The sequence below is a fragment of the Gracilinanus agilis genome, chromosome 6 (genome assembly GCF_016433145.1).
Source record: "Gracilinanus agilis isolate LMUSP501 chromosome 6, AgileGrace, whole genome shotgun sequence".
Classification (NCBI taxonomy): Eukaryota; Metazoa; Chordata; class Mammalia; order Didelphimorphia; family Didelphidae; genus Gracilinanus; species Gracilinanus agilis.
Window position 1 is genome coordinate 98,108,395 of NC_058135.1, and position 14,743 is coordinate 98,123,137.

The 14,743-nt window shown below is 39.5% G+C and overlaps 1 protein-coding gene across 1 annotated transcript in view; it reads right to left on the reverse strand.

Annotated features, from left to right (window-relative positions):
- Positions 1-9,479: 9,479 nt before the first annotated feature.
- PALLD (palladin, cytoskeletal associated protein) overlaps positions 9,480-14,743 on the reverse strand; it is a 479,197-nt gene continuing 473,933 nt past the window's right edge. The window contains exons 18-20 of the mRNA XM_044681559.1: positions 13,837-14,002; positions 13,159-13,292; positions 9,480-11,747 (exon numbers count right to left, since the gene is read on the reverse strand). Coding sequence (XP_044537494.1) covers positions 11,575-11,747; positions 13,159-13,292; positions 13,837-14,002 — 473 coding nt within the window. The 3' untranslated portion in view covers positions 9,480-11,574. The remainder of the gene's footprint in view (positions 11,748-13,158; positions 13,293-13,836; positions 14,003-14,743) is intronic.

Genomic DNA, 14,743 nt, shown 5'->3' on the forward strand with positions numbered 1-14,743 from the left:
ATTTTTCAAGGTTCATTTCAGGTGCTACTGCCTCTGAGAGTGGGTTCTCCTCCTTAGTGGGTTCTCTTCTACCTCAATATAAGTAGACTGCAGACTATCCTTGATAGAGACTTTCAGTTTTCTGGTTCTTGTACCCAGAAGGCCTAATTTAGTGCCTTTTACATGTAGGTATTTTATTACCTCTTTAAGGATGACTTCTGCTTGGCTTGGGGTTTCTAGCCTTAATCTATCTCTTTAGCTCCAGTCCAATATAACCAACTGCCTTTTAGACATCTTGAATCATATACCCCATAAGTATCTCAAACTTGGCATGTCTAAAATAAAATTAATTATCTTCTCCCTCTCCCCACCCCTAGTTTCTTCCAAACTTCCCTGTTACTGTTGAGCATCTATATATCTACATCTTTATGACTATATTTATATATCTATATCCCATCATCCATCCAGTCATCCAGGTTGTAACTTCAGTGTCATCCTTAATTCCTCACTCATACTCAACCCTACCTATCTAATCTAGGCAGGATTGTAGGTCTGTACAGTCTTTTTCCTTTGAACCATTAAAACTGAATTTCCATGGTGTGCTGTATGGCTACATGGGCTATGTGACTTAAGTTTTTCTCTCAGTGTGGATAATAGAAAGAGCAGATTAACATTACTAAGTCAATAATAATTTTTCTACAAAAATGCCTAAATATACAATTCAAATATTTATAAGCAAAAGGATACAATGGAGAGCAAGATTTAAAAGATTATAAATGTTCAAGTACAAATTAAATACAATACCTTCTTCCATTGTTCGACTGTTATTAATCACTGATTAAAATAACTGTTAGGTTTCCCTATCCGAGGTAAGTAGATAACAATGGATTAGTCACAGTGTACCTTTTCTTCAAGTCTGAAATCTGGGATAATACTCGTTCCAATTCTAATTTCTATAGAGCTTCAGGTATTAAAAAGCATACACATAACTTCAGGCTTTGGTGCTTCTCATTTCCATATCTAAAAGTCTCATATAAACACTTTCATTCAGCCTTTGATCTATTTGCTTAACAGGATTGAAGTATTTTAAATAAGTTGGCCATAGCTAAGATTTATTTGATGCCGAGTCCTTGTCAGAAATTGACTCCTTAATCTTGATGTTGTTTCCATGAGAAAATATGTGCTAAGCCATCTTGTTAAAAGGATCTCTGCCCCCTTTTTTCTTAGGCCCATTGAAAGACCTCTTTGGAAGAATGAAATAAAATAGGCACTGATTTTTGTTTCAGTGTGTTCCTGGAATCTTTGTTAAAAAGATCATATTTTCTCAAAGAAATGCTATTAAAAATTAAAAGTTTTTTTAAATGAGTCTTCCACAATACAACTGATATAGAAATATGCTTTGCATGATCACATAAGTATAACTTAGATCAAATTGCTTGTTTTCTTTGCGAGGGAGAAAGGAACAAGGGAGAGAATTTAGGACTCAAAATTTTAGAAAATGAATATTAAAAATTGCTTTTACATGTAATTAGGAAAAATAAAATATATCAAAAAAGAAAAACATTAAAGGGTGCGTTCTTACACAAGGACTGCACATAAAATGAATCAGAGATCTTTTTGTCATCTTATCATTGCCCTTGGTAAAGGCTGTGACTTGCCCTCAAAATGTTAAGCTGCTCAATTTGTTTTATGTCTTGATGGCTTTTCTATCTCATAGAAGAAAGGAAAACAAAACAAAAGAAAGAAAGAAAAAAATGATGTCCATGATCCACACTTGTACCACCTCTGTACCTCCTGTAAGTGGAGGTACCATGCTGAAGGTGATCCTGTGCTACCTGATTCTTGACCTTCCTCTGAAGTAACTTGCTGTTTACTTAGAACTTCACTGAGTACATTTTCTTTCATCAGGCTCACAGCTTGCTTAGATGTACACTTATATAACTTATATGCTCATAGGTTAGACTTAGTATATCCTACATCAGGTATACTCTAATCCAGTGATGGGCAAACTTTTTAAAGAGGGGGCCAAAGGAAAGGAAATGCTCATCTGTCAGTCTGTTCCTAAGGCAACTCTTTCGAAGTTTCATTGTATTGTATTTTACTCATTGTATTCATCAGATTAGGAATAATGTCCTGAGGCTGGATAGAACATTTTAGGAGGCCACATCTGGCTCTCAGGCCTTAGTTTGCCCATCACTGATCTAAACCAACTTCTGAAAAACCACTAGGCCCCTTTTCCCCCTTCCAAACATTTAAGAACATTTAAGCAAAACAGTTTTTACTTTTCATTGTGTCCTTGGACACTTAAAACAGTCATTGATATGTTTTGTTACATTTGATTCATTTACAGATTAATCCCATAAACTGGGTCATATTTTATCATAATTATCATTGGCAGCAGCTAGGTAGTTTAATGGAGAGAGTGCAAGACCTGGAGTCAGGATGCCAGACCCAAGTTCAAATCCTACCTCAAGCAACTAACCGCATGACCTTTGACAAATCACTTAACCTCACTCAACTTCAATTTCCCCATCTGCAAAATGGGGTTAATAATGCCACTTCATAGGGCTATTGTAAGGATCAAATGAGATAAAATATGTTGAGTATTTTTTGAACCCTAAAGTGCAATGTAAATATTAGTTATTGTTATTATTATAGTATAAGGGAATCCCAGGTAGGCTCCATATTTCCTTTGGCCAGCACCCACAGCTTTGAGGATAAGGGGCTTCCTTCATTAGGGAATGTCTCTAACTTGCCCTTCCAGAGGAGAGATGTACACGCCACACCGTGTCTACAGCTTTCAGGCAGATCCTGCTAGGTAAGCCTTCTTCCAGGGGAGACCATCAGAAGTCAACAGAGGAAAGAGAAGCTCAAAAACTGAAGGTGAAAAGAAGGAAAAAGAAGAGAAATCGCCACGGAGCTAAAGCACTTTCTTTGCGTTAAGCTTCGTGTCACCGGAGTGTGCAGACGCTGAGGGCGGCCTCTCTTGCTGATGCCAGACTTGGAGGCAGCCCTGGTATAGTCACTGAGCCTGGCCCCCTGCCTGCTGATGCCAGACCGTACCTTGTTTTGGTCATTTGCCATCAACCCTCTGAGACCTCACTTGTTCCGTGATAGGACCACAGCCTGCAAAATCCTGACAATACACTCGTTTGGTGTTAGGAAACGCCAGTGACCTACCTGGGCATGGACACAGTACCTGCCACGGTCATCTGGTGGGCAAGGTGGAACACCACCATCCCTGCTTCCCTGGGTAGCAAGTAAGGTGAGCATCTTCACCAGGAACAGCATCAAGCAATGAACTTTGAGGAGTGTGCCCAGGCCCAGAAATTCTTGGATACCTCTTGATTGTCGGGTGACATCCTAGATGGGGACAGACAGGTGCCTCCTCATCTCACCCAAGTCATTCACCTGCAGAATAAGCTAGGTATATTGGGCAAAATGGATAGAGAAGGGCAGCTGGGTAGCTCAGTGGATTGAGAGTCAGGCCTAGAGATGGGAGGTCCCTGGCCTCAGACACCTCCCAGCTGTGTGACCCTGGGCAAGTCACTTAATCCCCATTACCCACCCTTACCACTCTTCCACCAAGGAGCCAATGCACAGAAGTTAAGGGTTTAAAAAAAAAAAAACGGATAGAGAATGCCATAGATGATATCAAACACGCAGACTTAGAAACCTAATTTCAGCAAGTATATTTCCTATCATGATCAATTCCAGCCGTGGGCATTTCAAATAGGAACTGGCTTGCATTTAGCACCCTGATTTATCTTATTTTTTATTACCATGTAAAATATAGTTCCATAGTGTCCATTTTTGTAAATGAATACTCATAGAAAACCAAAACCCCAAAGCAAAACCCAAAATAAGCAAGTGAAAAATTGTTTGCTTTCATCAGCATTCTGACTCCAAGAGTTCATTCTCTGGAGGTGGAGAGCGTTCTTTGTCCTAAGTCCCTGGGAATTGGGCTGGATCATCGTATTGCTAACATGCCGATTTTAAAAAATCCAGCATGGCCATTGATTCGTTTGCTGAAGTCTCTAAGACTCACTCTGGAGGAGTTAATGCTCTTCCTCCATGCTAGAAGGAATGACAAACTATAAACAGACACGTGTTGACCGGGGTGAAGAATATGGAGGACTGAGGCATAGGAAGAAATGGGATAATAAATGGTAGGAGGTTACGGTATGAGAGGGGAACGTCAGTTTTTATAATTAGGAGCAATGGCAAACAAGATGCAGTGCACGACCGTGCCTATGCGTAACTGAGGTAGAGTGGAATAGCTCATGGGATAAGGAGGCTGAGGAAATGGAAGGCTAGAGAACCTTAGGGAGCATCTACACGAATATTAAGGTTCCCTATTAGTCAGACGGTAGTTGAGGAGGAGTGGAAGATGGTAAGTCCAGTGGTGAACTCTTTGAGAAAAGGGAAAGTGACCTGAGAGTCAATATATACTACAGATTCCATAATTTTGATTGTGTGGAAAATTTACAGTGTGTGGATTTTAAAAGAGTAAAAGTTACAGAATGAAGGGAAAAGTTTGGTAAAGGGATAGTCTGGAAGTTTTGATGGGAAGCAAAGAGTATTATGGTTCCCCCTCCAGGTCCAGATGTGAGAGAAGGTGGAGGCTAGCCAGGGATGAAGTGCCATCTTCATTTAAAAAATGTTTATATATTTTAAAGCTTTCGAGTCACCATTTAGAATGATATTTGCAATTTATACATGTCTTCTCAATGGCTTTATAAGTTTTTGAGTTACAAAATCATTCAGTTCCAAACTTCTACCCCGTATTTATTAAGTGGAGCTCATCCCACCAAACTTCTTCTTGCCAAAAAGATCCATAGAGGGAAAGAACATGGGCCCAATATGGGGTTATCTATTTTCAAGAACATTTATTTAGTGAAAGGAAAAGATTTTGTTTGTGGCAAGCTGGCAAGGATACTTTGGGGCTGTGATAGTGGGTGGCAATGTTTCCCGAAACATACCTAATGTTAAGTCTGGTCTCATCAGGTGTTGGGTAAAAAGTAGCAATTGAAGGTATCTAGGTGGGTGGCTAAATGGTCCAACCTATCGTTCCATCAGCTAACCAATGACCTATTATTATTATGACCTAATATGATGCTTCAAAGTTTGGAAACCACTTTACATGCTATCTCATTTTATCATCAACAATCCTGTAAGGTAAATACTATTATTATCCTTATTTTACAGATGAGAAAACTGACACTGAGATGTTAAATGACTTGCCTAGGGTCCCATAGCAGCATTCAAACCCAAGTCTTCTAGACTGCATCCAGGGCATCCCTTAGTTGCTTCGGTTAGCAAAGCAATAAATATTGTCTTAGATAACACTTTTATTTTTAGCTTAAGTTGTGTTTAATTCTTCTTGCCAGAAAAGGATATTTAGAAGATACCCCCAAATTGATTATAAGCACCCTTTATCATTATAAAGGGTTCACAAATATAATTTTTCATAAGCCCTAGTTAAGAGAACCATTAATTTAATAAAAAGATAGTTAAAATGAGGAAAAAGACAAATATTAACCCAGACATGTTCTATGACTTTGCTGATCGATAATGAATCTTATTTCTGACTAATGTCGACACTGGAATAACAACATGTTATGTGTTGTTTATATTATCTCAAAACCTGGGTTTAAATGATTCCTACCACCTGCTTTGATGAAATTTCTATAGTCATGGCTTCTCTCACTGACAAAACCATTGGTTCAAACTCTGTTCAAATCCCAACAACAAAAATAACAATATGTCCATTTTGTACACAGGCATCTTGGACAGCTTTTCTTGGCTTTCTAATCACATTCTTTCCCTTGTCATTTTTGTATGCACCTTGAGAGTGGTTAGATCTCTTTACTGTACCTATGGAGGTCTTTGAGGTCATAGGTCTAGAGCTAGAAGGCACCTCACCAACTGTCTTGTCCACCTTCCTCTCTTTATAGATTAGGAAACTGAGGCCCATGAAGGTTAAGGGTCTTGTCCAAAGTCACTCAAGTAGTAAGTTAGAGGGGTGATCTGAGGGCCAGACTCTTTAATTGCAGAGCCAGTAGTTTTTCCTATGATACCACCTTATAGATCAAGTCCTAAAGGGAAGCCTTAACTCGGGCATGGTGTTTAAAAGTCATATGTCACAAGTGAAATCAGAGGTGCCAAGTGTCCTGTCCTTGATGGCTCTGGGATCGATTTTGTTAGTTTTATCTGTTTGACAAGCTCAGTTTATATGAATAAGGAAATTGTAAACAGCTGAGTGACAGCAATTCCAGAGAGGAATATTACTGAGCCATAAATATAAATTCTACAAACTACATGCTAGTGGCGTGGTATTGCTCTCTGTGATAGATACAGCCTTGTATTTTCTTTGTAATCGTTTTCATGTGTTGCTCTTCTTGAACAAATTTTCCAATACTCCCTTCTTCTAGAGAAAATTTAAATAATTTGTGAAGATAATTTAAATGATGAATTCCACGTCAATAGTTAAACTGCCCTGGTGTTTTCTTCATCTTCTCTTTAAAGTAAAAAATGGCTTTTGTTAGGATGTCAAATAATATCGTCATATTTCAGATCACCAACCCACCCCACAGAACATCCTTGAAGACTCATAAGAAAGAGATCTACAATTCAGCCAGCCTGGCTGTAAATTTGATGTTTATAGGATCATTTTCTTTGGGACAGAAGAGCAGGGTGATGCATGTGCTTTGCTTATCAACTTACATGGCAATTTATTTTTCCTAGGCAGAAATATTGAAAATACCGATTGTTTAGTAGTTGAACTTCATCCAGATTTTTTTTAAGTGATCCCTGGAGTGGGCTGGGTGCTTGTTTAGATTCCAGTTCATATATCTGTTGAGGCTACTTTACTTGCACAGTCAATTGTGCTCTCTCCTCTCTTAAGTTTTATGGATGCCTTTTGCGTTTTATTTCCCTATATACTCCCCCTCCACCCCTCTTTTGAACCCTCCCTTGTAGCAAACAAAAATAATCAAAACCAGCTGGAAATAACACCTGCTTCTCACAGCATGTGCGATGGTCCACAGCCATCATTGTCTATCTCTCCACTCAGAGGAGGGACGGGTATTTCCCCTTCTACTTCCTGGACATAAAACTGGCCACTGCTATTAATCGCATTACTGGGCCACCTTTTGGGATTCCTTTCATCTGTGTTATTCATCGTTATGTATATTGTTCTCTTGGTTCTACATTCTTCACACCTGTTTATTAGTCTTTTTAAAAATTAAAATAAAAAATTAAAACAAATTTTAAAAACTTAAAATAAAAAAAATTCCCCCCTTGCCTATAATGCTGTTTTCTTCTTCCATCTTTTCATGTTAACTCATAGCCTTATTCATGGTGTCTGTGCAAATGGTTTTCTTCGAAATCTTGTATTTACTTATTTTTCATTCTATTGATAGCTGACCTCTAATTACTAAAGTTGCTGTTTTATGAGTCACACGTGCTTCTATCACTGCAAATATTGGATCTCCTTCCCCAACCCCAATTTATCTGAGGACCTTCAGGCCCTTGGACATTCCAAAAAGAAATTATCATACATGTTTTGGAGGAAGGAAATCAGACTTGAGACTTTTACCTCCTCTGCTGTACACACACAGCATGAACTCCCATGAAACATCCAGTAAAGAAATCCTCAGAGGAAACCAGAGGTTGTCCCCCAACTCTCTCCTATGCACTAATAGGAGAAGAGGTTCATACCACAATGCTTTGATCATTTCATCCCTTAGGCCTCAAACTTTTCTTTAATGAGTCCTCATTGCCCTTAAGGCATGAAGTCCAAACTCCTTCACTCTATTATTCAAGGCCTTTGACTATCTGCCTCTACCCTGTCTTTGAGTGTTCCTTCCCCATCCAAAGATCACATTTATTCTTGCCTTTGAACCATTACGTTAGCCCATCCAAATTAGCCGCTGGGCCTTCAAGTCTCAGTTCAAGTCCCATTACTTGCATGAAGCATCGCCTGAATACTTTAATCTAATCATCCAGGTCTGGTTCATATGCTCCAACCACCCTCCCTCAAATTACATTTTCTTTAAAAATATCCAGATTTTGATCCTACCATCTGCTCTACCTTAATGGGTTTAACAATTCTATAAGTGAAATCCCTTTCCTCAGTCACCTGCTGCTTTAGGATGTAGCTGATTTCAAATTCCATTTGCAGAAATGAGTGGAATTAAGATTTAGTTTGTTTTAGGGAAACAGGCAAAAATTCATTTTAGGATTCCCCCTCAAACACTAACTTCTCAGAAAGCTAGACTCCACAGTTGTTCATGTCCTGTTTAATATCACCAACGGGAGGAGGAATTTGCTCTAGAAAGGGATGAGGGAAAAGAGGATTTGAGAAGGGAAACACTGCTAGAAAGACAGAGCCCTAGACGTGAGCTCTCCTCGAAAGCAGACTTGTTCTTTGCTTCTCTTTGTTTCTCCAGTGCTTAATACAGTGCCTGGCACCTAGCATGGGCTTCATAAATGTTTGTAGACCTTGGGATTGCTATGCAACAAGAACAATGAGGGGAGGATCCCAAATGCCTTGCATCAACATAAACCCAACTTAATGAGCTACAGAGTCTCAGTTGGAAGGGACAGAAGAGGCCACATAGTCCAGTGTGATTATGACTATGACATTTTCCTCTTTGTCTATTCAATCTTTGTCTGAAGACTTCATATGAAGAAGAGCATACATAACATCTTCTGAAATAGCCTATCCATTAAGTTGTTAAGATGTCTTTCTGTACATCAAGCCAAAATAGGACTATCTGAAATTTCTGTAATTATTCTAGTTTTGCTGGGTAGGGCCAGGCAAAACAAGTCTAATCCTGCTTCCACACAATATTCTTCAAATATTTAAAGACAACTATCACCTTCTTCCCTTAGTCTATTGTTCTTCAGGCTAAATATCCCCAGTTCTCTCAGTGGATGGGCTCTCCAGGCTCTTATCACTCTGCTTTTCCTGCTTTGCACAAACTCCAGCTTGTCAACATCATTTCTAAATGGTGGTTCCAAACAACAATCCTTCAGATACGATTTAACCAAGTCAGAGTCCTTGTGCTAATAGTGTTGCCTCATGATTGCATTAGCTTTTTTGGCAACCACATCTTATTGTTGACCCCTCTTGAACTCCTTTTTCTGCCTGAATTGTCCCTCATCTTGCACTTGTGAAACTGACCTTTGAACTAGAGGGTATTCATTTCTGTTTATCCAATCATTTTTACTTTATTAGCTTTGGCCCATCATTTTAAAGTGGCGAGATCTTGTCGGGTCCAGATTCTGTCACCTAGTGAGATCCTCACTGTTCCCAATTTTGGGTCATCAGTAGAGTGCTCATCTAACTATTCCTTTAGATAAAACAGTGCCAGAATGTATTTTTGATGACATTTATATAGACTAGCTCTTCTAGGAGGTAAGGGAGGCCACTTGCATCTTGGCATTAAGAAAAGACTGAATATTTTGCTCCAGAAAAGAAAACAATGACTCTCTTACTCGTTAAATATTTATTGATGTTAAAACCACATGATATCAACACGACAATCCAAAGTAGTATGCTAGTACATTGTTTCTTTATAAATACAAATAAAAGGTGGCAAAATAATGCTAGTGAAGCTAAAAACCAGTAAATTAGCAAGTCACATTCAGAAAAATTTGGCAAGTGATACATGACATATTTCTAAAGTATAGGTAGAAGAGTTCCAAGATAGACCGTGTACTGCATTTTCAATTCATATTAGCCATGTGTATGAGCGTGGTCAGAAAACTGGCATCACTCTGCAGAGAACAACAGCTACCCTATGTGCGAAAGTTCATCAATCACTTAAAACCTGGTTGGTGTTCTTACAAAGAGGTATAAAGCAATACATTTGTAGCCGTAATGCGAAATACATGGGAGTGGTACACAATTATAAAATTCTTTAAAAAAAAAACAACAAAACAAACAAACTAAGTATTGACTTGAATAACTGAGCTGTGATAGATTTCAACATTTTTATTATAAATAATGAAAGATATATGTGCTTCGTATAAGGAATACAGTGTTTTCCTTTCATAGCAAAGTACCATCAAAACCTCATGTTTTCTCGTTCAGCCTAATTAATTTTCCCCTCGCTAAAATGGCGTGGTTCTGAATGAAGACCTCCAAGCGTGGTCAGAATGTGCCCAGTCCAGTTTCACGTCGAATCGCCTCGCCTTTGGAAAGCAGCCTTTAATCCATCGTCTTCGTGTATTGCATGTAACGTAGTCCCTTCTCAGAGGAGGGGTCACTGGGTAATAGCGCAGCAGAGAAGTGATTGGATATTTACCATTTGCCATGACCGTGTCTGTACCATGAAATAAAATACATTATGGCACAAGTCTGTTTTTTGCCTCTCTCTCCAATCCTTATTTCCTTCAAGGAGCCATGAAACCAGCGCCCACAGGTCGCCATTTACATCCGTCCTTTAGACTCAGTCCATTTCAACTTGCTCTCTACTTCTCCAGCCTCAGACACGACAGAGATGCCCCACACTGAAATTCCCTCCTTCCACATACTCTAGACTTCTAGCTGATCCCAGCATTCTTGACTTGTGAATGGCAGTTGTTGTTTTTTTTTTTTTTAAAACTATAATTTGGATTCATTCACTAAGAACGACAAAGAAAGACCTGGTCTTTACCATCTCCCCGCTACCTCCAGTTGAGTTAAATACACGCAGTAAAATGACACTGGCAGCATTCTACTGTATTCCGCTACCTTCTTTCTCTTCTCCCATCCGTCCTCCCAGAACAATATGCCTGTGGTTGTCATGGGGGCGTTTGGATTCCTTCCATGGAACAGACTGTACTACATACTTTAGCTCTTATTCAAAATACATTAAATTATTGATACTTAAATTAGCCTTTTCAGTATGGATTGTAAATAAGCTTCCAGCCCCAGAGGGCAGGAAGAGGAAAAAAAAAATACTACACATAGAAAAAAAAAATAGGAAGAACTAAGGTGTTAACCTTGCTAGAAAACTGTTGATATCAATGAACATTTAAGGCAAGTAGTTCTTTCTCTATGATCTAATAGAAAGCAATCTGCAGAGAAGGTGTTTTACTCGGATGTATTTGTCCTTTTGGATTCTAACATATTGCACTTGCTCACTGTAGCTGTCTCGATGCATCGCCACTCTAGGATCATATTTTAGTGTTGACTTGTCGCCCAACTGCCTCAATTAAGCATTTTCCCGCTCTGCTGAGGAGCGCTAGCGAGCTCGTGTTTTAAAGGCACTTACTTGGTGATCCATACAAACTAGGTTTGCTTTCAATCGATTGATTTCCTTTAGCGCTTTGGCATTTCTGACAAAGATACTCAGAGCAGTTCTGAAAATGTAAAAACTGGATGAATGTGAATTTTTGGTGCAAGGTGTATATTTCTATGAATACCAGCTACTAAGACTCTCCACTGGGTATAATAGTAAGTTAGAAAAGTATGGTTATGGTGTTCGTTATCTCTTGTATGTAGTCAAAGGTGTGTGTCTGCCTTTTACATAAAGTGACAAAGGAATATGGTTGGTCAAGGCAATGGCTTTCAGTGTTTCTGCTTTGAAAATCACACGGGATCTACAGATCATCACTCTCTACCAAGCCTGAATTCAAGGTCAGGTGAGACGGGTTGGCTTCGGGCTGAAATGCTGCTTTGATGTCTAGTCCTTGGTCTGAAAGTGCTGCATAGCGACTGGCGGAGGGCCGTACTTTTTTTGGCTTGGTGCTCTGGGGCTGCTGATGCCACTGGGCTATTGTGGAAAGGCAAAGGGAATAGTTAGTCTTGAATTAGAGTAGACATTCTTAGATGAACAAAGTCAATTCAAAAGTTCTTGCTCAAAGAAACTTTGCCACAGGACGATCAACTCATGAACACTGAAACTAAGTGACCTTCTCAGGTTTTCTGTTCTCTGCTTCTTCCCTACCACTCAGCCTCATCTCACTTTATTTACACACAGCAACATGGACAGTTTTTTACTCCTTTCCCCAGGGTTGCTGTGGTCATCCCATCTGGAAATTATAAAATTTACCTTCATTCCAAAGGAAATGTTCTCCAGGCGAATCTTCTGAAACATTCTCTAAGCAATCCCCCCCCCCCCAAATTCCCATGCCATTTTTTCTTCCCCCTCAAACTCCAGATCTATCTCATAGAGTTGTTGTGAGGGGGAATACTTTGTAAAGCGTTGTAAAAGTGAAATTAAAACGCTCTCTCTCCCTCTTTCTCTCTCCTGTTCATTGCCACGGATGTGGTTAAGTACCCTGAAGGGGTATTTTTAATGCTAGTCCAGGGAAAGAGGTTGGATGGGAGATTGGAATGAGTGAAACTTCCCAGGAAGGACTCTACAAAAAATATTTTCAATCCAAATGAAGATGAAAAATGGAAATAGAAGAAGTCTCATTTTTCTAGTGGCTATGTATATATACACCATCGCTCACACAACACAAACATACTTATATATACATTCATGAAGCTTTATGATCATTATGTGTCATCCAAGAATTTTGTAGGGCTGAGTCTAGGGAATACTACTGGTTTACTCACAAAAATCTGCCCTATTTGAAATACAGAAATGGTATCATCTAGTGTGCATGTGCACACACACACACACACACACACACACACACACAAATGCTGGTGAAAATCCACTGCTAAAACTATATTAAGATATTTTGGCTAAGAAAGCAACAAGCTGCAGTAGAGTATATGCATTCTTGGCTCATTAGTGTACATCTCTACAGTGCACTATAAGATTATAATAGAATTATGACACAAGACATTAAAGGTTGTCATTTGCAGAGCTCAGGAGCAACAAAAATATCTGAAAAATGAGTCATCATGCTTTTGCCCACCACTCCGGATGCTTAAATAAAAAAGCCAGTTATGGAGCCGACTATGCAAAGAAAAAAATGTTAGCATGCATATTTTGCTATCCATATTTCAAAGATCTTGACTTATACTTTGACAGTGTATTTGTTCTCCTGGTGTGGGCCACTATTAGTGTCGAGAAACTACAAATAGAAAGAAAGAGAACAACATGAACCTTTCTGTGAATGGACTACGTTTAGCGACATTTGTCAGGATACCTACGGGTTGACTGATTCAATATCCGGCGATCTTAATTTTCAGAATAAAATGAATACCAGAGATAAAGGGACACTCACTATAAACATCCAGCCTGGCAGTACATGACACGATTCCAGCTTCATTCTTTGCTGACACTGTATACCATCCAGCGTCCTCTTTTGTGGCCCCTTGAATGAGCAGGCAGATATAGCCATGATTATCCTGGTGCATGCTGGTAAGAAGGAGAAGGTCATTAGGACTCTAAATAAAATTTAAAAAGTGGCTTTGGACATGCAGCATTATTTTTAATTAGATCATTAGAAGCAGAATTTTTCAAGTCGTAGATAATGGGGTCTACTTATTCTGGAGAGGCAGGCAAGCCCCATTAACATTAATGGGATATAAGAGCAGACGTCAAGGGGTGGAATAAATCTGTGTACTTAATTTCTAGCTGAGTTTTTGGCTTAGTCAAAAAAAAAAATACAACCACTAAACCTTTCTCCTGGCTGGCTATTAAAACAAATGGATTCATCTTCTAAAATAATAAGAAAAAGCTTGGAGAAAAAAATCACTGTTCGATTAAGCAGAACTTGTTTTTTTTTTCTCCCACCCTGGATCATTGGTAGCATCTTCCCCAAAGCTTGTGCCTCTTAATAAGGGGCACATCAGGGCAGACTATGATTTTACTATCATAAATATGTCGCTGAATATGAAGAGACTCATTCAGTTTCAAACAGTTCTAGTTTAACTTGACGGAATCACAGATTCAGGCCAACCTCACGCGGTCAGTGCTGTAAGTGAGCGACTCATTTTCTTTCTTCCAGAATATTTGAGGTGGAGGCACTCCAGAAACACGGCATTCCAGTCTTACTGGATACCCATCAGCAACCCCTGTGTTCTGCAGCTTCTCAAGAAATGCAGGGGCTTGGTGTGCTTCCTTAGCTGGGAAAACAAGAAAGGGGCCATCTATTAGTATTTTCCCACATGTTCCCAAGGCTTTATTTTACAAGAGGGAAGAGTGCTTTTCGAATCTAGCCTGAGTACAATTTTTAATTTTCCACTGTTGTTTTTTTCCTTCTTTCTAATTTCCAGATCATCCTTCCACTCCCCAAACTGATGGGCATCCTCCATTCTGCTCATTTATTTCAGCAGTTAATTCAACCCGCTCAGCCCACACAGTCTATTGACCATCTGCTCTATTGAATGGCTCTGTCAGGAAGGCTGTGTGAAAGAAAATCTCTTAGCCCCAGCCCTAAGCAGCTGGGTTAGCCCCACTTGCTCGGAATTCATTGCTTCTGCCAGCTACCGCCATCTAGCGACATGGAAACCACCGCACGCTTGTTCCCAAGCCCACCATATTAGCTGAAGTCAAATGTATTCCAAATTTATTGAACTTTCCCCAGTTATCACGGGGCCTTGTTGAGCAGCCCTTGAAAGACTTGTACAGCATCATGACACAGCGGGAGAGTCGAGACTATTTCGGCTCCAGTTTTTAAAGTAAAACATGAAAAATAGAGTGTGTGGGACTAACTGTGGCTGTTTCTTTGAGTCACCAGCAGAGGATTTGGGGGAGGGAATGGGAGGTCTGGATGGCTTGCTAAATGCATCATGGGAGAGGCTGTCCCTATGGGGGAGATCACAAATCTACAGGAGGGGGTGCAGTATTTAGAGTCACCTCTTGAT